The sequence below is a fragment of the Anas platyrhynchos genome, chromosome Z, assembly GCF_047663525.1.
Source record: "Anas platyrhynchos isolate ZD024472 breed Pekin duck chromosome Z, IASCAAS_PekinDuck_T2T, whole genome shotgun sequence".
In the NCBI taxonomy this organism is placed as follows: Eukaryota; Metazoa; Chordata; class Aves; order Anseriformes; family Anatidae; genus Anas; species Anas platyrhynchos.
Genome location: NC_092621.1, coordinates 29,190,556 through 29,214,572, shown reverse-complemented (window position 1 = coordinate 29,214,572; position 24,017 = coordinate 29,190,556). Strand labels below are relative to the sequence as shown.

Here is a 24,017-nt window from a genome sequence, read left to right as displayed (position 1 = left end):
ACAATCACCTCCCTTGACCTACTAGCGATGCCATGCTTGATGCACCCCAGGACACGGTTGGCACTCCTGGCTGCCAGGGCACACTGCTGGCTCATATTCAACTTGCTGTCTACCACGACCCCCAGATCCCTCTCTTCTAGGCTGCTCTCCAGCGTCTCATCGCCCAGTCTGTACGTGCAGCCAGGGTTTCCCCGTCCCAGGTGCAGGATCCGGCACTTGCTCTTATTGAACTTCATGCGGTTGGTGATCGCCCAGCTCTCCAACCTGTCCAGATCCCTCTGCAAGGCCTTTCCACCCTCATTCGAGTCCACAACTCCTCCAAGTTTGGTGTCATCAGCAAACTTGCTCAAAATACCTTCTATAATACCAGTTGTTCTCTGGATACCCAGTACCCTGAGCTGGTGGAAGGGGATGGGGAGCAGGATGTGGCCCTCACCATCCACGAAGAACTGGTTGGTGACCTGCTACGGCACTTGGATGTGCACAAGTCGATGGGGCCGGATGGGATCCACCCAAGGGTACTGAGAGAACTGGCAGAGGAGCTGGCCAAACCACTATCCATCATTTATCAGCAGTCCTGGCTATCGGGGGAGGTCCCAGTTGACTGGCAGCTAGCAAACATGATGCACATCTACAAGAAGGGCTGGAGGGCAGACCCAGGAAACTACAGGCCTGTCAGTTTGACCTCAGTACCAGGGAAGCTCATGGAGCAGATCCTCTTGAGAGTCATCACGCAGCACTTGCAGGGTAAGCAGGCGATCACACCCAGTCAGCATGGGTTTATGAAAGGCAGGTCCTGCTTGACGAACCTGATCTCCTTCTATGACCACGTGACGTGCTGGGTGGATGAGGGAAAGGCTGTGGATGTGGTCTACCTTGACTTCAGCAAGGCTTTTGACACTGTCTCCCACAGCATTCTCCTCAAGAAACTGGCTGCTCTTGACTTGGACTGGCGCACGCTTCGTTGGCTTAGAAACTGGCTGGATAGCCGGGCCCAAAGAGTCATGGTGAATGGAGTCAAGTCCAGTTGGAGGCCAGTCACTAGTGGCGTTCCCCAGGGCTTGGTGCTGGGGCCGGTCCTCTTTAATATCTTCATTGATGATCTGGACAAGGGCATTGAGTGCACCCTCAGTAAGTTTGCAGATGACACCAAGCTAGATGCATGTGTCGATCTGCTTGAGGGTAGGAAGGCTCTGCAGGAGGATCTGGATAGCCTGGACCGATGGGCTGGGGTCAACTGCATGAAGTTCAACAAGGCCAAGTGCCGGGTCCTGCACCTGGGGCGCAATAACCCCAAGCAGAGCTACAGGCTGTGAGAAGAGTGGTTGGAGAGCTGCCTGGCAGAGAAGGACCTGGGAGTGATGGTTGATAGTCGGCTGAATATGAGCCAGCAGTGTGCTGAGGTGGCCAAGAAGGCCAACAGCATCCTGGCTTGTATCAGAAACAGTGTGGCCAGCAGGGCTAGGGAGGTGATCGTCCCCCTGTACTTGGCTCTGGTGAGGCCGCACCTCGAGTATTGTGTTCAGTTTTGGGCCCCTCGCTATAAGAAGGACATCGAGGTGCTTGAGCGGGTCCAGAGAAGGGCGACGAAGCTGGTGAGGGGCCTGGAGAACAAGTCCTATGAGAAGCGGCTGAGGGAGCTGGGCTTGTTCAGCCTGGAGAAGAGGAGGTTCAGGGGCGACCTTATTGCTCTTTACAGATACCTTAAAGGAGGCTGTAGCGAGGTGGGGGTTGGTCTATTCTCCCACGTGCCTGGTGACAGGATGAGGGGGAATGGGTTTAAGTTGCGCCAGGGGAGTTTTAGGCTGGATGTTAGGAAGAACTTCTTTACCGAAAGGGTTGTTAGACATTGGAACAGGCTGCCCAGGGAAGTGGTGGAGTCACCATCCCTGGAGGTCTTTAAAAGACGTTTAGATGTAGAGCTTAGGGATATGGTTTAGTGGGGACTGTTAGTGTTAGGTTAGAGGTTGGACTTGATGATCTTGAGGTCTCTTCCAACCTAGAAATTCTGTGATTCTGTGACAGTGTTAGTCATGGATAAGTGTGTAGAATGTGGCGTTGGGATTAAAAGTTTGTGAAAAGATTGAGCTGTATTAGATCTAATGCTGTTCCTTCTTTTATTCCTGAATCTTTACTGCCATCTAACAGAGAGGATTTTTAGTGTCTATTTTTCTAGAAATAGATTAATTAAATTACACTTTTTTATTTTCTGTTATAGCTTGTCAGAGCTTTTTGTGGTCTTACTATAAAGACCACAAAAGACCACTTCTACTATAAAAACTTTGAGGGCATCTGAGGTTCGTTATGAAAGATTGTGGAGGAAATTTGCCAGTCTCTTGGTATTTCTTTCTATTTTGATGTCTATTATGTTAATATCTCCTCAACTCAGTGAATATTAATTGTGTCATTTGCCAGCACCTTGGAGAGCGCCAAGTACAAACTTCTTACTTGTATATAGAGGAGTAGTATACCACAAGCAAGTCATATTTCTTTTTTTTTTTTTTTTTATAGAGTCATAAAATAATTCAATTGGAAGAGAGCTCATTTGGTTACCTGGTCAAATCTGCTTTGCAAAGCAGGTTCCACCCAAGGTTGCTCACGGCTTTATACAGTTATGTCTTGAAAACTTCCATGGATAAAAAAGTTCACTGCATAACCTCTCTGGGTACCATATTCCTATTTTTCTCACCCTGCCCTGGTTCTGAAATCAGTTCTTCAGGAGGACACCAAAGATGTTCTTCTGCGTTGCCAAAAAGTCTCTGCAGAGGTATGAAAATAGTGCTGACGTGCAACTTGAAAGGAGACGAGCACGTTGTTGAAACTGTAGCATTATCTCTTATTGTCAAGTCGAAGAAGGAAAAAAAAAGGATAAGCTTAAGAATATTTCTTCTGTTAGTTGCTTTTCTGGTGGTGTCTCTCTAAAGCAGAGAAATAACAGAATGACTGATTTATTTTAAGCTGTTTCTTGATTCCTGCAGTAGAAAACTGATGCTGCAATTTGTGTTTTTCTTCATCTTTTGTCATGATCCAATCACTTACTGTTACATTCTGGCCATCATCCTTGTATATGTGAGTGAAAAGGGCATGTTGAAAGTATCTGTACATTTTCACTGGAGTTTACAATTACTTTTGGACCAACTTGAGCAATTTTGAGTCCTCATATCACCTGAAATTCAGATGTGTGACATCTTTTTCCCACTAGAGTCGACATGACAGAAGTTATGAAATGAGTTAGGATTACTTTATCTCACCTAGTAATGGTCTAGGATAATGCACATAGTGATTACAGTTGAGCACTCTAGCAGATTTAATCAGTAGGTGAGGTGCTTGTGTCTACAACAAATTACAGAATAGGTGTATGAATTTTCTTTTAGAATATCGCTGCCCTACTGTTTTCTGCTGTGGTTGGGTTAAACTTACTTGTTTGTAGCAAACTAATGCTGTAATGCTTCTAAGAACTGTGCCCAGAGAAGCTGTGGATGCCCCATCCTTGGAAGTGTTCAAGGCCAGGTTGGATGCGGCTTTGAGCAACCTGTTCTGTTGGGAGGTGTCCCCGTCCAGGGCAGTGGTGTTGGAATTAAATGGTCTTTAAGATCCATTCCAACCCAAACCATTCTATGATTCTATGATATTATTGCTCCAGATTTTTGACAAGTCATATCGTTACAGCTATTAGAATGCTAATAATCTCAACTGGGAAAAATGACCTTACTCTCCAGAGGCTTAGGAGTGAACTTTGTTATATTAGTCTAGCTTGGAGTTGCTCAAGAACTTCAAGGGGCTATGTCTTCAATTCATTCAAATTTCTCTGATGAACTATGGCTGTTTGTCATTTTTTCAAAACAACATATGACTACCTCAGAAGTGGAGCTTTTTTATCCAGTTTTCAAGCCTTAGTGATTCCTAGCTGTGCAAAGAATGGAAGGCTTGGATAAAAATAATGATAGGCTGTGAAACTTTTACTGTGGTCTTTGCTGTCTTTATTATACAATTTTACCAAGTATTTAAAATTTTCTACAGTTGGTCTTGCCCTATTCAAAAATATTTTTTGACTCAGTAAAGGTAGCTTTGCATTAACTATACTTATGTCAATTCCTGTAGACATGGGTCTTTGATTTCATTCCCAGATATCCTTACATTGTACTTGTCATGATTTCCAAAGATAAATGGGAAGTGACTTGCTATCTTTTGCCTCTCTTTGCTTTTGGATATACCAGCTTCCTGCGCTGGAGAAGGATCAGCGCAACAAAATTTTTGTTTTGCAGATTTCATAATTTCCTGAAATGATGAGGGAAATCCTTCTTCTTGGTTACTATTTTGAGAAGTTTACTAATGAGTCATTTCTAATGTTTACTTCAAACCCTTTACTTCAAATGGCTTTTATTAGAATTATCAAATTGTTATCAAATTATCTCCAAAGAACGAGAGCACTTAACAGGTGCTTCCCAGTGCACATACTTATATGCTCCAGGCACTTGTTATTTTTCATTGAAAATCTGTGAGCTGTACAGGAGTCTCCTGTTGTATTTAGCAAATTACAAATGGAAATGGCTTGATTTCTCTATCTTCTCTTTTCCTTGTATAAGCAGAAGTTTCCATCTCTGCTTTTATTCTCTATTTATAAGATCTCCCCCTACCTGCCACTGTTCCCCCCCTCTCCTCCTTGCCCTCACCTGCCAGTTTTTCAATATTTGTAGATACTGTCTCTGCTTACTTACTGGCATGTCCTTGTCTTTTGGATGTAAGGAATTACTTTGCGTCAGAGGTTGGTCAGATATTTTTTTAAGACTGGGACAGGAGCCCTTCTGTTTACTATTTTTCAAGTTTTTTTGTTTTGTTTTGTTTTTAGGTCAACTAGAATTTTCCTGTTACTTTGATAATAACAGAATTGATTTTGTCCACAGAAGCCTAAATGTTATAAATCTGAACTTTTTTTTTTTTTTTTTTTTTTGTTAGACTGCTTCTAAAGGAAGATAATTGATGCTCAGCCTGGCTTTTTATGCCAATTAAATTTTGAGTGTTTTATTATAGGTTTTAAATCTCCCAACTCAAATATATGTATTTCATAATAACCCTAGGTGGTTCTCTCTCTCTGGAGACTGGATTAGTATAGTTTAACTGAAATAGTAGGTGGAGTCTCATGTTCAGCTACTCCTCTGATAAGAGTTCACCATTGCAATTATTTACAGTAGTTAGCTAACATGAATGAAGAATCCTTGACAATATTGTTGCATTCATCCAGGTACGTCTTAAAAATGTAGAGGCTGATCTTCGCAAAAATTCTTCTCTGTTTAATGAAATTAAAAACTATTTTCTGTGTCTTTAAGAATACCATAAGCCAAATGAAACATTACTCTCAAGTATGAGTGAATCTGTTCCTATCTTGTCATTGGATGTTCATCTTAATTTACTATCCTTGTATGTTTTTCTACATTTGTGCCTTTTCTATTTTTCTTTTCCAGAATACAACATATTTTCAGATGTACTGAAGATAGGCTGGAAGCAAAAGAAAGCTACCTCTGTGTTCAGTCAGAGAACAGATGAAGCATCTGCTGCTCAGTATTTTCAGGTAATGAAATTTTTCAGTGCCAGTTTGTGAAATCTAAATTGCTATTATTTTCATGACTTCAGTCACCAGGCCAGTTAGAAAGATTGCTTAGGTTTATTCAGACTGGTCAAGATCTTTGTAATTTAAGTACCAGAAACACTGATAGAAATGGGATTTATCTTTTCTCTCTCTCTCTCATTTTCTTCACCTCCTCCATTCCTTTTAGTTTTATGGCAGTCTGTCTCAACAACAGGTTATGATGCAGGATTTTGTGAGGACGACCACTTACCATAGAGCTATAGTGCAGAACCACATAGATTTTAAAGACAAGGTAAGCTCTGTTAAGTCTTAAACGTTGCAGTGTGATTTCTAATTTTGTCATTTTGCTCTTATGTTGTGAGACACCGTTTGATTGAAATTGCTAATCATTCCTTGATTTTTGGTGAGATTTTGTCATTTCTTATTATGTAATCTTGCTTCTGAGATCAACATTCTCAGTCCTCTCAGCTTTTTTCTTTAGGAAGAAGTAGTGCATGACACATTATTATTCTTACTATCTTTCAGTCACCATAAATTCTGTGGCATCTGTTTTGAGAATGATTGGCAGGACTTATACATGGTAGTGAAGACAATACCATACAATTAATTTATACTGCAGAATTCTGACTTTCTAGTTATTCTTTACTGTACTTTTTATAAATCTTGTATTTATTTACTTTCTTTCCTGGGACTACATTTATTCATTGGGCATTGATCTTCACCAAAGAATTCATAATGGTGCTTAGGCTCACTCTTTTTTTTTTTTTCTGTTTCCTGGCCTTGATGCGATTCAGTTTGAACTTGGATGGTATGAGAATAGTTTAGATTTTCCAAAAGTAATATTATTCAGCACTGAGTTGAGTTTACCTTGTATTGACCTGTCAGTTACCTTCAGTACATATCCGTTCTTTCATTGACTGAAGTTTGTGTCATCTGCAGATCCTTGTATGACACTGCTCACTTCTCTTAATAAAATTATTAATAAAAATAATGAAAAATAGCAAAAAATGTTAGACCACATTGAACATTCTGTAAACTAATAGGCAGTTTGTAAAGAGCAGCTTAGCCACCCAGCAAGATTGTGTTCAAGGGCTCAGAATGTCCACTGAGATCATGTGAGCTGTTCTTCTGATGTCCAGACAGAATACTGCAAATAAAGATGGAGAGAATGAAGTTAAATTTCTGTATATATATTTTTACCCTGTTGTCATTTCTTGTGTTTTCTCCCTTTCCCTTTCCTTCTCTCATCTTCTAAAAGGAGCCTCTTACTTCAACTCATACCAGCACAAATGGTCTTCTACATCACCAAAATGAGTCTTTAATAACATATAAGCAAGTATTGAAAAAAACATTTCCCTCTAAAAGTGTAGCATATTTAGAGCCAAAATGAGGAGAATTGTAAGTATGAAATCTATTTTGATTATTTTAAGATTGTTATGTTTTAGATATTAATTATTTTTAGTAATAAATTCAAGTCAGATGATTTCTCTTTGTCATGTGACTTAGGCAAAATGTGCTTCTTTAGAAACTATACTTAAATATTTACCTTCTTAGAAAGAGATTTCAGTCTCTGTAATTTCTTTCTGGCCTGAGATAATTCTTCTCTCCTATTTAATTCAATAAAGTTAGCAAACTAGTGTTGTACACAGGGCTGTGCCAGTTTTCTATAGGCATCAGAATCAAACTCCAAAGCATGTGGTATTGGATGATAGCAGCTCGGTAAGCAGAGCTATTGTATCATTAATGGATTAAATTTTGTACTGGAACATGGAACTTAGTATATGATGAAAGAAACAACAGAGAAAAGATTTTATTTGCAATTCACTTCTTGCCGGTTAGGATACTCACATATTATAACCCAAAAGGATGATTTTTGTATGTCGGTAACATATCTTAATTTCATTTTTGTGCCTGCAGTAAGGAATTCAGGCCTTTTGTAGTCTTTGCCTCTCTGGGAAATGTTGCTGCTATACAGCAGTATAGCTTCCTTACTTTTTCTTGGTTTATTTGTTTTCCCAACTGTTGGAGGTGCCTTGGCTTCTCTTCAACATACCTATTAGTAAAACTATTACACACTGGGTGTTGTTGGCCACCCACGTAGAAAATGATCTTTCTTTTTCCTGATTCTGTTGAGAAATGGCAATTTTCAGAGTAAATGTAGCTGAAAAAAAACTTGAACTATCTACATTGTGGCAAAAAAAAAGTTCCCATGAGAACCTGAGAATCCAGTTGTGCTGAGACTGGAGCAGGCCAATTTGGAAATACTGCAGCTACATTTATCTTACATCCAGGAAACACAGGGCAGACAAATGTTTAATGATGGCAGTGAGGAGATTAAAAAAGGCAAAAAGTACATAATTATTTTCATACCTTCATTACTGAAAGAAATTTCATTCAATTGCTATTTGACTTACTGTTTCCTACCTACTCTGCATTCCCTCGGTGTATTTTTTTTTTTTATTCTTTTTCTCTTTGCCTTCTTCCCTAGATTCTCAGATGGTTTATTACATTGACATTTTTGCTTGTAGTCAAAAGTTATCTGTTGATAAGGTATATTTTTCTTACTCCAGACTTTATTTATTTTTTCTAAAGAATTATCTTTATGAGAAAATGCAACAGGTAATATGAGTTGTGCTTGACCCATTGAGAGGGTTCTTGGTGATAAATTTAAACATACTGTGTCTCAGAGGTAAGGCACTATGGAACCAACTGGGACAGAACTTGTGTTGACTATGTATATTGTATCTTAAAGGAATAAGGAGAGCTCATTCAGAATATAATGAATCTAAGGTTGGATACTGCACATTAATATTGTAGTCCTTACTGACATATGCTTTTCATGTTTACCCTTTGAAGGAAACTTCTTAGAACTTTCACTATTTTTAAAAGTAAAACTTGGATTTTGAATAGTTGTATTGCCAAAAGAGGTAAATTAAGGTGTTTTACTTAGTTAAAATGAAAAAAAGGCTTTCAACTAAATACAGTAGCAGCATGTAAAGCTGTTTCAAACTGAGTACAAGCTGACACATCTGTATTTCTTCTAAAACAAGTCTAAATTTCAGACCCTTTTTACATGCATTATTTTTTTTCTTCATAATCTTTTTACAAATAGTTTACTTAAAAGCAAAGCAACTTGAATCAGAATATCTTTAGTGATCCTGGAGGAAGGATCACAGAAATTAACCATTCAGATTATGGAAAGGCACATAGTTTGGTTCTTGTGTGTGTGTGTGTATTTTCATTTGTTTCTTTGTTTGTTGTTTGTTAAAAAGGAATATTTTCTTCATATAATCTTGCTGATATATAGTAATTTTGAATGATAAATGTAATTGTAGATGTATGACATTTTTGCTTTTAGTTTTATATGCTTGCCTTCTTACAGTCTTCCTTCTTCAACTCCTCACCCCTTTTTTGCAAAAGTCCTTTTCAGGGCTTCAATTATGCAAGTACTTAAGTATGCAAGCCTATTACCACATGTGAGTAGTTCCCATTAAATTCACATTTGGCATGTTATTCATCTGTGCAGGCGAAAGAGGAGCAGTACTGAACTGTGTTCAGGAGGGTAAGGTATCCTCTATTCCTGACTACGATTTCTGGTAATACTGAATTAGCTGCATTCAGATTTCAAAGTAAATACCGAAACACATACAATCTACCACCTTTACTCTAAATGTGAATGACACTATCATGCCCCAGCCACCTATCTTAAAATTCTTACCTATCTTAAAATTTTACTTTTCAGAAATGTGTATGTTAGTACAACATACGGAATTTCACAGTATTTCATCTTGATTGCTCTTACAGCTCTGATCTTAGAATCATAGAATTAGAATCTTAGAATGGCTTGGGTTGGAAGGGACCTCAAAGATCATCTAGTTCCAACCCCCCTGCCATGGGCAGGGACATAGCCCACTAGATCAGATTGCTCAACGTTCATCCAACCTGGTCTTGAATACAAGGGATGGGGCATCCACAGCTTCTCTGGGCAAACTGTTCCAATGCCACCACCCTCTGAGTGAAGTATTTCCTCCTAACCTTTAATCTAAATCTTCCCTCTTTTAGTTTAAAGCCATTACCCTTCATGCTGTTTGAGCGAAGAGTCACTCTTTATCTCTCCATCTTTTTTATAAGTCCCCTTCAAGTACTGAAAGTTTGCAGTGAAGTCACCCCAGAGCCTTCTCTTCTGTATGGTGATAGAATGCTCTTCCTATGTGAAGCAAGCAAGGCTTTCTGTAGGACATGGCAATGATTGCAGCAATGCCAGTTGGGGAGTAAGGTGTGGTATAGCATCATTGGATTGTAGTGCTTTGCTTTGGAAAGGACCCCTGGAGGTCTTTAATACAAACGTAGTGCTTGAGATCTGTCTAGTCACGTTTTGAATGGATCTGAGAATAGAGATTCCACACTCTGTGAGCAACCAGTTCAGTCTCTAAAAGAAAACATTCTAGAAAATATTAAAAATTCTCACTGAAAGCATGAAGTGGACTGTGGAAGACACAGATGTTAAATCCTAAGCCAGAGGACACTTATAGATGTAAAAATGCCTTTCTAATTAATTGAAAGGAAAGACCTTACTATAATTAGGAATTAAAAGATAAGGGAAGTTGCTGGAATTTCTCCAGCAACTAAGAATTACAGGCGTGTTATGTACTCTTTCTCAAGGAAAAACAAGCAAACAAGCAAACAAACGAAAAACAGGTCTTCATGAAGTGAATCCACAGGAGGATGATGACAAGCTTTTCAGAATCTTAAAGGCTGAACATATAGGACTGTGTTCTGCCTGGAGCCAAAGTAGAAGGAGAGCTTGGCCCAGGAGTTAATCTTCAAAAATCAGAAAAGAACAAAGAAGAAAAAGATCATCCAAATAAATAATTAAGTAATCCATGCATTTTAAATAAGATGCTTTGTAATTACAAAAGACTGAATTTATTTAGGACAATTCAAGTTGCTAAAATAATAAAGTGAAGGCTAAGTCATACATCATAAAAAAGTTTGAAGGATTTCGAACAAAACAAAGAACATAATCATTTTTTATTAAGGGCCTTCAGGTAGACAAAAAAATATTGTTCAATACTTTTCACCTCTTTCATCTTTCTATATATTCTATACTCTAAATGATCCATATTTTTAATGTATACACATCAAAATATCAGTAAAAAATATCAGTAATTACAGTTAAAAAAGGGGGGATCTTAACCCAACAGAATACTCCTGGCAGGACAGATATAACAAAACTTTTTTCTGATGCTTAACATGAAACAGGTTTTCAGCAAGAATTTCTGTTGTCATTAATGTTAACAGGATCCACGTATCATTCATCTAATCTCCATCAAAGACTTATTTTATTATTTGAAGAACAGCAACTTGGCTTTGTTCTGACAAAAATCTTGCTTTAGTAAATAAAGTAGTAAAGTTTAGTAAAGTAAGTAAAGTCAAGTAGTAAAGTTTAGTAAAGTAAACTCAACTTTAATCTGCATGAATTAAAACAATTTCCATTCTACTTTGACCCCATGTGATGTTTTCTGTATATAATTCTATATAGAATGCAAATAAATAAATAATTAAAAAGGTGATTTTAATTGCTGTACGATTTGCAGTAGCACAAGAAGAAGGAAAATGCAGTACAGCACCTCTATATATTTTTGGTTATCCAAAGAGGAATCTTTTTTTTTCAGATGCAGTCTCCAGACATTTGAATTTTTGAAAACTTTAAGGCATTTCTGTAGCAACCAACATGACATCTTCATATTTTTCTTTTTTTTTTTCCTTTATTCTCAAAACATTACATATACAGAGTTTATGCATTTTTGTTCCATCTTGAGCAGATAAACCAAACTCTGAATTACAGGATGAAAGAAGTAGAGGGATGAAAGAGTCAGGACACATGGTGAAAAATATTATATGTAGCTTGAAAAGTTTTCAAACCTCCACACAATTTTTACATACTCACAAAGTAATTACAGAAAATTTTCAGTATACAATGAAGAAAGATTTAGTGAACTTATGGAACTTTTCAAAGGTTATTAGTTTTGCCAAGATGGTATGATCAGTCTTAATTAACTCTTTCATTCGTTTAGAATTAAGAATTCTCAAGAACTACAAGAAAGACCTGGAAATCATTACTGAAAACTAACAGAGGTTGAAAAGTCAGGACTTTTGAGACCAGGACTTTTGAAATTTGATACTATCTTTATATCTTTATGAAGTTTGCATGACTAGGTTGAGTCGTTTGTGAAAGCTTTTCTGAGAAAGTTATCCAGTAAAGAAACACGCACAATACATAAAATACTCACAGGACAATATACATTCATCCAGAGAAGGCATACAGTATATTTATAAGACAATAAGATATCTAAATTAATAGAAGTAGACAAAAAAAAAAAAAAAAAAAGAAAATCATAAATATATAGCTGGTCACTATGACCTTGTTATGTGCATTTTTCATGCAACTTCCTCTACATTAAACTCATGCATGTGTAGCATGACACAGGGATGTCTGAAATTTCAGTATGAAGAATCAACAGTGGAAATTCTTTCTCTGGTGCCTAGGTTTGAAACCTCTGTTTTGAGTAGTTAAAATAAAAAAAAAAAAGTTTGGATGAGTATTGGAGAAATACAAGGGAGATCTGTAAGTTACCTGGAGAGCAAATAAAGAAATCGACAGCTTACTTCTTTCTAACTTTCTTAGAAGTGAGGGCTTTTGTTGAATGCTGTAGCTATCTGTCCAGTAATGACTAAATTGAAAATAAACAAAAAATAAATGTAATCTAACATACAGCACAAGTGTGTGATAGTTGAAACATCTTGCTGAGATTTAAATGATCAATCTAGTCATGAGTATATAGTTCATTTAATCTTAACAGTCATCCTCTTAAATACGTAAAGTGAGGGGATACTCTACCTTCTTCTTCCTCATTTCTAGAAGTGCATTAGACAGAAGATTCTTGCAAATCCTCCCACTCCCCAGGGATGCCACAGACATCTTCATCTTCCATCAGCTCTTCTGTAGCTGGCTTCCTGAGAAAAGTAGTACAAGTGTATGAATTTGGACAGGTCACAACACGTAGCACCTCAGCGTGTGCCCAAAGGCCATCCAACAGTGGATCTAATTTGACCTGCATATAGGTTCATTACTCTCCAGTGGACATCTTGTAACTACATTTGGAATCCTTTTTTTAGTCTGATGGCCCATTTCCTTTTTCCATTTTCATTCCAGAGATGTGAAATAGATGTAAAAATCAAAGTAATTGAATAAGCAAAATGGGAAAAAATCCAGTAAGCAGAACAAGTATATAATTGATATATATAATTCTTCTTATTTATAATAAGAACAAAGATATATAATTCAGTTTTATTCAAAATACTTCCACATCATGGAGTGATTTTTCATTTGAAAATACATAGTTCTTTATTCAATAATAATTGCTGTCATGTCATCCCTCCGTCCCTGTATTTGGCTTAGGCTCAGTATTGAAGTTGTCTTCCCAAGGAAAGTTTAATAGAAAAACCTATTTCGTCCAAATATACGCATGTAGTTACACTTGAAAATAGTCTATGGTCTCTTAAAAATATGCTGTTGCTGCTAGAATTCAATTTGCTGTTGCAGATCAAGGGTATTCAGATTCTTTATAAACTATTTTTTTTGACTTTTTCATGTCAAATTCATAATTTTCACGTCATTTTTTCATGTCAAATTCAAACAAAAATGTTGTTGCTTAAAAGAAGTGTCAAAAAGTGAATTTTAAATACTTCATTTCTTTCAGTGTGCCTTTTGTTTTCAAGGTGGTCCTAGATGTTGGCTCTGGATTAGGAATCCTTTCATTTTTTGCAGTGCAGGCTGGAGCTAGAAAAGTCTATGCAGTTGACGCCAGTTCAGTGACAAAATATGCAGAGGTAAGTGCTTTATTTGAGGCAAGTGATAGAATGGTATAGTGTGAAAACATTAGAGATCTAGTACTCTGCCTCTAAAAGGCTAATGTCAAAAATTTGATTTTGATTTTTCTAATAAATCAGATCTTAGTGGCAACACGTCTTGGATGGTAATTTTTGAAGGTGACCTAAATATTATACCAGGTCTGTAAAACATAGCATCACTGGTTTTGTGAAAAACTTGTGTTCATTGTTCTAACTGTGATTAAGTTTTTTACTTTCAGAAGCAAAAATCAAAGCAAAACAAAGAAACAAAGAACAAAAAAAAAAATCAACAGAAAAAAAAAAAAAAAACAGATGTTGTTTTTAAGGGTTCTGTGCAAAAATATCAGGGTGTTTTTTCCTGAGTTTCTTGAACATCCATGTGATCAGGTAGTTAACTGAGTTTTCTGATAAGCATTACCGTTTTACTCATTCAGCCTTCTCATGAAAAAACATGTTTTTATGTTAACAAAAGGCATGTCTGTAGAGTGTATTCAGTTTTAAAAGACATTTTTCAGGCATTGCTTTTACAAAGTATTATAATATCAGTCAAAGTAAGTTAAGCACTGAAAATGGTATAGAAAACTAAATGCCTTAGGAAAAGTCCGGTACCTATAAGGCGCTAATTCTAAATAGCAGCAACAGCAAAAATCTCCATGTCTTTTCTCGCTGTCTCTGCTTGTTTAGGTGAAAATCAGAATGTGTGGGGAGAGTGAGAGCATTATTGTTACAAATTTTGTTAATGCTGATCACCTCCATCTGAGTTTTTACTATAGCTTTAATGTAAAAGAGGGTGAAAAGTAGAGAAGTGAACGAATTTTCATCCCACACCTAGAAAAAAGTTGCAGTATCCAGATGTCCATTGTTCTTTTTGCTTTGCTGATGTAGATTATAAATGTCCATAAGCAGGATTGGGAGTCAACAGTTCTTCAAAGCCCACACAAAGAGTATGCAGTAGTTCAGTGGAACTTCCTCCCTTACGCTCCTTCAGCAACCCAGCCTCCTGGTAAAGGCTAGTGAAGACCAATTATTAATTGTAATACTGTAAAGGAAATGTACTGTTATTGGAATTGAGATAATCTATTTAGATTTTAAGGAAGAAAATGTAGATACTAGACATTTTTATTTCTCTCCAGGCAGAAATGTATAAATTCTATGCATTTTTCATTCCATCTCAAATACAAAACTCTTAATAATCTCCCCATATACATTTTTCATTAATTCATATACTGAATAAAATATTGTAGCACAACTATCTCTTTTCTATTTCTAAGATATGTGTATATACTATTATACATAGAATTCACCTGAGAAATTTCATATGGTCATTTCCTACTTCCATCTTATTTATGTTGCTGCTGACAAAAGGCTTTATTATTATGTGTTTGTTACTCTCGGTATTGGTTAGGGAGCACTAGCCTGACTTATCTGCTAAGTACTAAAAGAAGATTTCTGGTTTTTATTATAATTTGGATAATTAGAAAAATCTACCTAATTAAAAGGATTTTTTTTTGGTGTTGATTGACAACATTAAGCAAAGGTTAATATATGGAAGGTGTCTATCAGGGGGAATGGTGAAGAGTGGTTCTTAGTTCACGTAGGATTTTGTAAATAGATGCAATGTTGTCCAGTATCTTTGTTTCATAATAGACACAGGTTTTACAAAAACATAATAAAAATAGCAAAAGACAACTTGCTTATCCTAGCAGGTAGTGGGTATTGGCTCACTCACTGAGTCTTTGTTCACTCAAAACTTGGCCCAAGTCAGAAGTCAGCAAAATCACTAGTTGTGATAGGGTACATGTTGCATCTGTAGTCTATCAAATCAAGTATGTAACTATATTGCAATATAAATATGAGTAAAATATATGTCAACTTCTTGACAGAGAAACAGCATGAAACCATTGGCTTTGGGAACTGAATTGCTTTTCTTCTGGGGCAGATAAAATGCTAAAATGATAAAAACTAGGATTGATAGAGATGTGAAGAACCTTATATAGCTGTAGATCCTTGGGACTATTGGCTAAATTGTTATTTTTAGTTTGACAATTCGTAGCTTTTTGGTTATTTTCTTCTCCTTCTACTTCCCCACATGGGATTCAGTTTTCATAAGAAGTATAATAGATTTCTGTGGTCATCATTTCTTATGAAAACTTGTTCACTCTTATGAATTGTATTGCAGATCAGATGACCTATTAACACATAGCATATTTTAAGAATTTATTTATTTTTTTCAAAAAAGGATGCTTAGCTGGATCAGTCAATTAAATTCCTATACTGCATATTCAGTATACTATTTGTCATTTCCTCATCTTCCACAATGGGATTTCATTAGTATGGTTTATCAAGTATCTGGATTATAAAATGAATGTTACTTTCCATTGATTTCTTCTCTCGTTTCTGTATGGATTTATTGTATTTAACATCTGTTTCAGATATATACTATATAGTAAGCTGAATATGAGATTAATGAGTCTTTTTCATTTTTTTATATTTTAGTACAAAGCAAGTATTCCAGTACAATGAACTACTGACTGAAGTGAAATTATACTTGAGCAGTAAAAATTAATATTGTAGTACTACTTACTAAGAAATTTGTTGATATTACATAGATTCCTCTTTATGGTTAGAGGTTTATTTTGAAAGAATGATATTTTTAAAAAAATGACAGTGTTGAAAACTGTACAGTGAACAGATGTGCAGTGGCAGAACATTTGAAAATTATGTTAAAAGGAAAAATTATAGCAGCTGCTCTATTAGGAAACATACTGGCTGTGCTTAGTCACTCATTTGTTTTAGATATTCAATAAAAAATACTTCATGTCTGCATCAGTCATTGGTTTGCAATTCATTGGTTTGCAAGTCAATATGTTTGTATTTCTGTGTTGTACCATTGTGTCATTATGGTGTTCAGAAAACCTAAACAGACATGAGTTTCTGCTATGTTTGTATGTATATATAATCCTCCAGTGACAGGTATTCTACCACATCCCTGGGGAGGTTCTTCCCATAATTGATTGATTACTGTCAGCTTAAAGAAGTATTTCTTATATCGAGACAAAACTTGTCCCCGTGCAACTTGCACTCATTGGTTCTTGTCTTCTCCATATGGCTCCTTGTGAAGAGTGAGCCTCCATCCTCTTTGTAGCTGCTCTAGAATACATACTGGAATACATATTCGTATTCTGCTGGGGACTTCTTCAGGGCAAAAAGACCTAACTCCTTCAGTCATTCCTTACACGGCAGGTTCTTGAACCATTTGATCATCTTAATGGCCCTCTTTTGGATCCTCTCCAGCCCGTCAACATGTTTTTTGAATTGTGAAGACCAGAACTAGGTGCAGCAGTACTGGTGCAGCCTGACAAACTGCTGAGTATGTATGCATATTCAATCATATGGTATGATTGAATCTCTAGTAATAACCCTACAAATGTCCCAGAAATGCTTGTCAGTCTGCCATGATAAGGGACATAAATTGTGCATAGCAATATATAAAACTGCCATTTATTGTGTTGAAACAGCCAAACACAAGGGAATAGATTTAATTAAAGATAATTAGCCTTGAGCAGACTGAATGACAACTCCTGTGAGAATGCCCATTTATGTGTGGATTCAGGCTGCATATAAGACATATACAGGAGTTTGGACAGGCATTTTGACATGCTCTTAGGACAGCTACTTTTGCAAAGATTCTGTCTCAGTCACCACAATGTTTGCACCTGTTTGCTGTGTAGTGTTTAGGTGATATTTGTATGCACCATGCTGTCTTCTGTGGAACAAACAAACTGCACCTGTTTCTGTGTTGTTGTTTTTGTTTGTTTGTTTTGTTTGTTTGTTTGTTTTTAAATTAGTAGGCTTTAACTGCATTTAATTATGTGGTAAGGTGCCTGCTATCTTATCTGGTTTGCCAGATGCTGTATGATGGATTTTATATAGTACGGTGATGATATACATTGAAAAGAGGAAAAGAAAACACTGGCTAGATGCTGCTGTTGCGAGGGGCAACTGTGTAAAAAAATGAGAGCACAGCAGTTTCTCTGTCAAGGAAGATGTATGTCAGCTGTCCAGCTGAATGCATATATAAATATATATGTATATTTTTATATATATATATATATATGTGTATATATATATATACATATATATGTGTATATATATATATACATATATATAAATGTTAGCCATTTCAAATAAACTCAGCAATTTCTGCTGAGAATCTGGTGAGATAGTCTTCAGAAACAATGTGATGGAAGTACAAAGCTTCATAAGAAGGCTTCTCCATCACAGAACACAAAGTTTGTATTCTTTGGAATTAACAGAGAACAAACATTTTGTTTAGACACTCTTAGATTTCCTCAATATTTAATGGACTTGGCAGTTCAGATAAACTTTAAGATATAGACCTTATATTTTAAGTTCTTATATAATTATGTAATTACTCCTTTTGACTCTGTTAAGAGAGGTCAGAGAAGTGACTTGCATGCTTAGATAAGTGCAGCTGCTGCTAAGGTGCAAAATCTGAGCAGGCAGAGAGTACTAGAATAGTTCCTGATAGACTAACTCTACAGATTGTCAAATTTCTTTTGCAGCTGACTAACTGTGCTCTTGTCTATGACAGCTGATGATCACAGCCAATTAAAGCCTCTGCCACACTTTTGGTTAGGATTTTGGGTGAGCCATCTGTCAGTCTTACTGTCAACTCTTGAAAAAATGCACAGAGAATGTGTATATCAAATTAACTCTACTTTTCTGTCTGGGTTTTTTGAAGTGTCACACAAAGACATGTTTTTAACATGTACGTTCTCAATAAATTTAGTCCTTCTCAGAGTCTTCTATTTACAGAGAAGTTACTCTGTTTTCTCTATATTCATCAGCATTCAATAAAAAGTTTAATTACAACAGTATTTTATATTATAAATATATTTATAAATATATAAATATATAAATAAATATATTTATAAATATATAAATATATAAATAAATATATTTATATTATTTATAGTATTTGTAATTTTACATTATATATTATTTTTAATATTATTATTATTTATATTATATTAGTATTTATATTATATATTATTAGTATTATATTAATTACAACAGTATTTTCAAATATGTAGTTCTTAAGCATCCCTAGAAAGTATGTAGCTGCACCATTAGATAAGTAGCCATTTGACTACTTGTGTTTCAGTATTAAGGATGCTGCTATGGTATTTACTGTTTTGGCAGTGTTCATACAGCAGCACACGCACAGATCAGCTTTTATATCTGTGTGAAATGCTTTGATCTGTTTGCTGTCTTTGGGGCTTAATAACTTATTTTTGTTCCATGAAGAAATTTCTAAGCTTTATTTGATCTCCAAATACAATAGACTCTTGCTTTTCATTGAAGGTGGATTCCATTGTAAAAATATAAGGCATATGATGATATGAACAGAACAGTTGGGCCTCTTTCTGTGTCTGTTTAATTTGGTGAGAGATCTGAAACATCTAGATATAGATTTGGCTTTTGTGAGGTATACATGTATATGCTTACATGCATATATTGCAAAGATCAATTTTGATCTGGGTTTTGTCAAACAAACCCTTACTATTTCATAAAAGACTCTGAGAGGTTATTTTTTTGTCAATGCTACACGCAAAAAGTGGAAAGAAAAAAAAAAAAAAAACAGAACACTAATATAGCCACATTTGGTGGCAGTCAGATGCAACTCTTCTGGAGTGAGAGCATACTCCAGATACAAATTTAACTACTTGTGTTTTGTTTTAAGGTATGTAAGGTATTTTATCCTCCATCACTGTAATCATGCCATGCTTTCAAAGTTTTCTGAAATTGAGGAGAATCATGAAATAGCGAGGCTCTTGAAAACATGTTCCTTTCAATCATCGACAAAATAAGACACCAGTGGAATTAAATATTGTTTCCTCTTCAAGATGTTTTTTTTTTCTTTCACTATAATATAAAAATTACACTATAAAATATTGAAGCCACATAATTTTCTTCAAGCACATTGTGCTGACTGTAACTTGATGATTGGAGGAATTATGAAATACTTTGTAGGAAGTGAAAACATTGTCACCACACCCACTCAGATATACCTCCTTTCCTTTTGCCACAGATTTGTTAAAGATTCCCCAAGGCACTGAGTAAAAAAGCTCTATTGCCATCACCCTTAGCTTTTCATTAACCAGTCAGTCAAATTGAAATAATAATAATAATAATAATAATAATGTTATATTTATAAAAGAAGTTTCTATTTAGTGATATTTCTAAAAACAACACACTGTCAAGATAAGAATATCATAAAATAGGATAGAGTAGTTCAATAGGAAGGGACCTACAAAGGTCATCTAGCCCAACTGCCTGACCGCTTCAGGGCTAAACAGAAATTAAAGCATATTATTGAGAGCATTATCCAAATACCACTTGAACACTGGCAGGCATGGGGTATCAAGCACCTTGCTAGGAAGCTTGTTCTTTTTCTCATGGTAAAGAAATGTTTCCTAATGTCCAGTTCAAACCTCCCCTGGTGAATATTTGTGCTGTTCCCATGCATCCTGTCACCAGGGAGCCGAGATGAGCACCTCCCTCTCTGCTTCCCCTCCTCAGGATGTTACAGAGAGCAATGAGGCTCTCTCAGCCTCCTTTTCTTCAAACAAGACAATCCAAGTGTCCTCAGCCTCTGCCCAGCACATATATCTTGCACAGCTTTTTTTTTTTGCTTTTTTTGCCTTTTTTTTTTTATGCTTTCAAGCAACTTAATATCCTTTTTGTGTTGCATAGGTCAGCACTGCACACAACATTTGAAGTAAGGCTGCACCAATGCTAAATACAGCAGGAGAATCACCTCTTTTGACTGGCTGACCATGCTGCGTTTAATACACCTGAAAATGTGGTTTGCCCTCCTGGCTATCAGGGCACACTGCTGGCTCATGTTGAGCCTGCTGTTAATGAGTACTCCCATATCCTGGGATTACCACAGGGCTGACACAAGCAAGTCCAGGAGGTTCCTGAAGCACCTAGGTGATAACTTCTTGGTGCTGGTGCTAAGAGAGCCAACTAGGAAAGGTGCTCTCCTAGATCTGTTGCTGGAGAACAGAGAGGGTCTTTTGGGGGATGTGGCAATCAGCAGCCATCTTGGTTATAGTGCCCTTGACATGGTTGAGTTTAAAATTTTTGGTGACAGAAGGAAAACTGCCACCAAAACTTCAACCCTGGGTATTGGGAAAGCAGACCTCAGGCTGCTCAGGGAACTAGCTAGCAAGGTCCCCCGGGAAACTGCTTTTGAGGGCATTGGCACCCATCAGTGCTGGTCAGTCTTTAAGCACTGCCTCCTAAAAGCACAAGATCAGGCAATTCCAAAATACTGGAAGGCAAGCAGGTGGGGCAGAAGGCCGGCCTGGCTGACCAGGGATCTTCTGCTGGAGAAAAAAATAAAATGTACAACTCCTGGAAGGAGGGTCAGACAACATGGAAGGAATACAGGGACACTGTTCGCATTTGTAGGGAGAAAATTCATGTGGCTAAAGCCCAATTAGAGTTGAAGCTGGCCAGGTCTGTGAAAGACAATAAAAAAGTGGTTTTTTTTTCAGATGTGTGAACAGAAAAAGGAGGACCAAAGAAAACATAGGTCCGCTACTTGATGGGGAAGGTGGGGAAGGTCTCCTCACACACAATTACATAGGCAAAGCAAAGACGTTTAATGCCTTCTTTGCCTCCATCTTAAACACTGATGATGGGCTTCAGGACTCAGGGTGCCCTGAGTTGGAGGACCATGATGGTGGGAATGATAAACTCCCAACTGACCCTGAATGTGTGCGGGATTTGCTGCTCCATCTGGATCTATACAAGTTCATGAGTTACATGGGATTCATCCCAGGGTGCCTAGAGAGATGGCTGACATCACCGCAGGTCCTCTCTCAACTATTTTTCAAAGATCTTGGGAATCTGGAGAGGTCCCGGTAGACTGGAAGCTGGCAAATGTACCAATTTTCAAGAAGGGCAAGAAAGAAGACCCCAGCAATTACAGGCCTGTCAGTCTCACGTCAGTGCCTGGTAAAATCATGGAGATGGTTCTCGAACTTACTGAGGCGCACCTGGGGGACAAAGCAGTCATTGGTCCCAGCCAGCATGGGTTTGTGAAGGGTAGGTCCTGCCTAACTAACCTGATTTCCTTTTATGATAAGATCACCCGTATGGTGGACCAAGGGAAACCAGCTGATGTGATTTTTTTGGACTTCAGCAAGGCTTTTGACATGGTTTCCCATAGGATCCTACTGGACAAAATGTCCACCATACAGCTAAATAAAAACATCATAAGATGGGTGAGCAATTGGCTAACAGGCAGGGCCCAAAGGGTTATGGTAAATGGGGCTGCGTCAGGCTGGCGGGCGGTCACCAGTGGGGTCCCTCAAGGCTCCATTTTAGGGCCAGTCTTCTTCAATGTTTTTATAAACAATTTGGATGTAGGACTAGAAGGTGTTCTGAGCAAATTTGCTGATGACACCAAACTTGGAGAAGTTGTGGACTCGAATGAGGGTGGAAAGGCCTTGCAGAGAGACCTGGACAGACTGGAGAGCTGGGCGATCACCAACTACATGAAGTTTAACAAAGGCAAGTGCTGGGTCCTGCACCTGGGACAGGGCAACCCTGGCTTTACGTACAGACCGGGCAACGAGATGCTGGAGAGCAGCCCTGCAGAGAGGGATCTGGGGGTTATGGTTGACAACAGGTTGAATGTGAGCCAGCAGTGTGCCCAGCAGTAAGGAGAGCCAAACGTATCCGGGGGTGCATCAAGCACGGCATTGCTAGTTGGTCGAGGGAGGTGATTGTCCCGCTCTGCTCTGCGCTGTGTGGCCTCACCTCGAGTACTATGTGCAGTTCTGGGCACCACAGTACAAAAAGGACATTAAACCGTTGGAGTGTCCAGAGGAGGGCAATGAAGATGAAGGGCCTGGAGGGGAAGACATATGAGGAGTGCCTGAGGTCACTTGGCCTGTTTAGCCTGGAAAAGAGGAAACTGAGGGGAGACCTCATCACAGCTTTCTCACAAAAGGGAGTGGAGGGGCAGTCACCGATCTATTCTCTTTAGTCACCAGTGATAGGACCCTGGGGAATGGTGTCAAGCTGAGGCAGGGGAAGTTTAGGCTAGACATCAGGAAGAGGTTCTTCAGCAAGAGGGTTGTCGCACACCGAAACAGGCTCCCCAGCGAAGTAGTCACTTCACCAAGCCTGTCTGAGTTTAAGTAGCATTTGGACTGTGCACTTAGTCACATGGTCTGAATTTTTGGGTAGATCTGTGTGGTGCCAGGAGTTGGACTCAGTGATCCTTTTGGGTCCCTTCCAACTCAGGATATTCTATGATTCTATGATCCCTTTCTGCGGAGATAAGATATGTGCTGTGGGGTTCAGTATAAGAGATGAAAGATTGATGTGTTTAAAAGGCATAGCTGATATTCCTGTCTGAGCAAGTCATACTGGTGATGGCAGAAATAACTTCTCATGTTTAAAACTTTCAATTTATGAAGGTGCAGCAGAGATTGTGTTAATGTAATATTAATAATTCTGTGAAAAGTAAGGTCAGTTCAAACAAGGTCGGAGTTGCTAGAACAAAGCATTAGTTTATAGCTGCTAATTGTAGCCTTTTATTTGTTTAATCTGATTTGGACTAATAGTGTGTGGGATTAGAAATTAACACTGTTTTCTGTACTTCCCGCTTCTGTTGTGTATCTGTTTTAAATTATTTATAATAACCTCTGTAGAATCTTCATCATGTGAAAAAAGAGATATTTGTGGCAAACTGTAGCGCTGAACTACTTAATGCCAATTAATTGATTTTTGCTTCTGTTTCTGTGATAATGAGCTACTACTCGTAGTTCATCAATGCATGATAAATTCTAGTTTCAGAAAAATAACCTGTTTTTTAAACAAAAAAATAGTAATTAAATGCAGCAAATGTTGGAAACAATGAAAAACTAGCTTTCTAGTCTCTCTCAGATATGCTTGTAAAGAATACTTAAACTTGTATTCACTGGCATCCTGAAAGTCAAGGTACACAGACTAGAATTTGTCGGATGCAGGATTGCTTTACTTCTTCAGAGTACTGTCAGAGCATGTTTGGTAGAACATGGAGAAGAATGTTCTGTGACAAGAAGAGGTTTCTGTTCCCTGAGACTCTCTAGGCAAAACCTTCCTACAGCATTTAAACTCATTGTAAATAATGCAATTTTTGCCTCTGTTAAGCTTTGGAGGACTGAATGCACAGAGAGCTTTAGCTTTCCCAAGATGTAGCTCCACTCTGAAGGACAGAATTAGTACTGACAATATTTCTTGGTATTTTGTTTGGTTTTGCTGTATACGAGGGTAGGAAAACAAATAAACAGTGGCGATTTTTTTTTTAAGTTGCATAATAATAACATGGAATAGCAATGAAAAGCCTTTTCTATTCTACTTGTCTCTCTGCCTTATTTCCAGTAAAAGTAAGAATTTTCACAACTTAAGTATCTCCACCACATATGAG

At 37.4% G+C, this 24,017-nt stretch overlaps 1 protein-coding gene across 7 annotated transcripts in view; it reads left to right on the top strand.

Annotated features, from left to right (window-relative positions):
* Positions 1–24,017, top strand: part of LOC101797104 (histone-arginine methyltransferase CARM1) — a 70,395-nt gene that overhangs the window by 26,540 nt on the left and 19,838 nt on the right. For 3 of the 7 annotated variants that reach the window (XM_038171128.2, XM_038171132.2, XM_038171129.2), the window contains exons 3-5: positions 5,463–5,569; positions 5,775–5,879; positions 13,370–13,480. In XM_038171128.2, the coding sequence (XP_038027056.1) occupies positions 5,463–5,569; positions 5,775–5,879; positions 13,370–13,480 (323 nt within the window). The remainder of the gene's footprint in view (positions 1–5,462; positions 5,570–5,774; positions 5,880–13,369; positions 13,481–24,017) is intronic. The other 4 variants (XM_038171130.2, XM_072031315.1, XM_038171131.2 and 1 more) reach the window with 3 other exon arrangements.